The sequence below is a fragment of the Helianthus annuus genome, chromosome 12 (genome assembly GCF_002127325.2).
Source record: "Helianthus annuus cultivar XRQ/B chromosome 12, HanXRQr2.0-SUNRISE, whole genome shotgun sequence".
Classification (NCBI taxonomy): Eukaryota; Viridiplantae; Streptophyta; class Magnoliopsida; order Asterales; family Asteraceae; genus Helianthus; species Helianthus annuus.
Window position 1 is genome coordinate 71087047 of NC_035444.2, and position 3367 is coordinate 71090413.

At 37.5% G+C, this 3367-nt stretch overlaps 1 protein-coding gene across 5 annotated transcripts in view; it reads left to right on the plus strand.

Annotated features, from left to right (window-relative positions):
• Positions 1-477: 477 nt before the first annotated feature.
• LOC110895423 (phosphatidylinositol/phosphatidylcholine transfer protein SFH8) overlaps positions 478-3367 on the plus strand; it is a 9337-nt gene continuing 6447 nt past the window's right edge. For 3 of the 5 annotated variants that reach the window (XM_022142737.2, XM_035980624.1, XM_022142736.2), the window contains exons 1-5: positions 478-653; positions 734-821; positions 2083-2410; positions 2969-3068; positions 3149-3367. The exon at positions 3149-3367 is cut by the window's right edge and continues 48 nt beyond it. In XM_022142737.2, coding sequence (XP_021998429.1) covers positions 788-821; positions 2083-2410; positions 2969-3068; positions 3149-3367 — 681 coding nt within the window. In that variant the 5' untranslated portion in view covers positions 478-653; positions 734-787. The remainder of the gene's footprint in view (positions 654-733; positions 822-2082; positions 2411-2968; positions 3069-3148) is intronic. The other 2 variants (XM_022142738.2, XM_035980625.1) reach the window with 2 other exon arrangements.

Consider the following 3367-nt stretch of genomic DNA (forward strand, 5'->3'; position numbering starts at 1 on the left):
GAATTTGCCTCAGGTCAACAAGCTTGACCTTACTGTTCTGTTGGGGAGCTCGTTTGTTACCAACAAAAGAGATATGCGGAAGTACACCCTTGTTCACACTTATTTGGTGAATTTGAAAGATGAGAAAATATACAAGTTTTTAGACGAGGCATTTGCTCGTCGACAAAGACGCTAAAAACATTAAAACTGAATCCTTCAACCGAAAGAAATTAAAAAAAATGAATGATTTAGTTTGAAATAATTAGTGTTAACCGTAAATTCCTTATTTTGTTATTAAACACGGCCATTAAAAAAACATGTCATAGTGGTACCACTAAACATTTAATTAACAATTTAACACCATTAAATTAGAAAAAATCTTGTTCTAAAGACTCCACAAAATCAAAAGTTAGAAAAATTCTTGTTCTAAAAGACTCCACAAAACCAAAAAGTCAAAGTTCCAACATTTGACTTTGGTATTACATGTCACCCCTGCCACCAAATAATCATTACTCAATAATGCCACTCTTTGCATAAGCCAAACACTAGAATACTTCAATCATCACCCCCTCAATTAAATCGTTATCCTTATGTAATTTTTGCCGACATTTGATTCCCAATTCTATTTCAATATTACTCTTCTTATCCTTTAGATCTTCACCAGTTAATTAAAGGTATGATTTTTATACATGAATTCAGCTTAATTGGTCAACGGTGATGCAGTTGATTGATTTTGCAAATGATCTTGAAACAGGGGTTGTATACTTGTATGTGAAGATTTGAGTGATTTGTTGATAGCTGTGAGGTGATGTCTGGACCACTTGATAGATTTGCAAGGCCTTGTACGTGTTTACACTTCTTATTTGATCTGTTGTTAAGATGCAATTTTGGGTTTTTGACATAGTGGAGAAAATTAGGGTTTTGGTTTTATTATAATTAAGTTACAGTTTTTGTTGATGCAATTTGAATTAGTGGATAGCCATGTGTTTGTAGTTGATTGTTTATGTTGTGGTTGGTGGTTATTGCTACATCGGTGGTTGTCGGGGTTGGATCTTGAAGAGTTGTGGATCGGGTTTGTGTTTTCCGAGCCTAAGATGGAGTTGCAACATGAAGGAAAACCGTTAGAAGGGTAACTAGGCCATGGCACCGGGATTCGGGACAAGTGGACCACCCTCCGACGTAGGGCTGGCAATTCTGACACGAACACGATAACACGACACGAACCTACACGAAGTTATCATGTTTCGTGTTTAACCTTAACAGGTTTCGTGTCTAAAACAGGTCGATATGATAAGACCTTAGCAGTTTTCGTGTCTAAACAGGTTAAAACCCGTTAAGTACATGTTAACAATTAAAAATTAAAAATATTATATGTGGGTGTGGACATGGGGTCATCAATTGTGGGAACTGGGATGAATTATACATAAACACACGCAATTCTTTTTCCACAATCCAAACCCTTATATTTAAATCTCTCTCACAAACACCACCATTCCCAATTTGGTTCATAGCTTCCCCAATTCGGTCGTGTTCATGTCTTAAACAGGTCATGTCCGTGTCTTAACAGGTCGTGTTCGTGTCTTAAACATGTCGTATGATACGTTGGTAATTTTTTCGTGTCTTAACAGGTCGTTTCGTGTAACTTGTTTATTAACAGGTTCGTGTTTCGAAAATCTGACACGATAAGATTTCGTGTCGCGTTCGTGTTTACATGTTTCACGTTCGTGTCTTAACAGATCGGGTTGACCCGTTATGCCAGCCCTACTCCGACGGTCAAGTCAGTGTTGTAACAATAACGGAATATCTATGTATATAAGCTATATGAACATATAAGTTTATAGAGTGCGAAAAAGATTGGTTGGGGAAACTAGGGTAGGAGAAGCCCTATGAATGGAGGGTTAGGAGAGCATGTGAGCCGGTTTAGGCCCAATGGGGCTCGAACTCCACGTGTCAACTCATGCCCCCAACCCAAGCCCCACCATACCCTACGGTCTAAGCACGATAATGTCTAACCCAATATGTTGTCACATCTTGTTGATACCAGAATGGAAGTTTGCTGCACTTCATATGATAACAAACAAATATGTATTTGCTGTTTCGTAGGCTTCGAGGGGTCGTCAGGCAACGATGAGAGACCAGTGAGAAGAGAACGATCAGGAAGAGAAAGAAAGTCCGATTTTGAAAACTCCGAGGATGAAAGGAGGACAAGAATTGGTTCACTGAAAAAGAAAGCATTAAATGCATCTAGCAGGTTCAAATATTCTCTCAAGAAAAAAAGCAGTAGAAGAAAAGGCGATGGGCGGGTCCGCTCCGTCTCCATTGAGGATATTAGAGACGTAGAGGAGTTACGTGCTGTCGATGCATTCAGACAAGCGCTCGTTTTGGATGAATTGCTACCAGAAAAACTGGATGATTATCATATGATGTTGAGGTGCTTTTGCTTCTAAATTTCTGTCATAGTTTTGATCTTTTCGTAAATGAACATGGTGTTTAAAGTTCTTTACACAATAACACGTTTCTTGTTGTTTTCGATCATATTTCTTGATGCACAGTTGTTAATAGTAGTCGTTACGCTCGCTATAGCGAATAGCCTAGCGAAGCGGGAGCTTCCCGCTATAAGGTGTTTAGCGCCTAAAAAGCGATGAAATAGCCATAAAAATAGGTTTTTTTTTTCTTTTTTCTTTTAAATAAATACAAGTATATACCAAAATAATAAGTGTATTTTAGGGTTTTTTTGTTACAGGATTGAACTAAGAAGCATATATTCTTTCCATATTTTCCGGATTATTTATAAAATATACATATAAAATATTTTTAAAATTTTCTTCTAGTGTATCGCTATTCGCCCACTATTTCATCGCTATCGCTACGTAGCATATAGGTAGCTTATCACTATTACCGCTATTCGCTACTAACAACAATGGATATATGATCTAAAATCATGTTTTGCCAATCTTTCATGCTTATTATTTACGTTAATTTGTTTAAGGTTTCTGAAAGCACGGAAATTTGACATTGAAAAGGCGAAACAAATGTGGGCTGACATGATTAACTGGCGAAAGGAATTCGGTGCGGATACGATTATTGAGGTGATTAAACATACAACTTTGCATGCATTGTCTTAATGTGTTTGCGATATAGAACCAATACTAATATTTATTTCCTTCAGGACTTTGACTTTAGTGAGTTGAATGAAGTATTGAAGTATTATCCGCATGGTAACCATGGAGTGGATAAAGAGGGAAGACCCGTCTACATCGAACGATTAGGGAAGGTTGACCCGAACAAACTCATGCAAGTTACAACCATGGATCGTTACCTAAAATATCACGTACGGGAGTTTGAAAAAAGCTTTGCTTTCAAGTTCCCGGCATGTTCAATTGCTGCA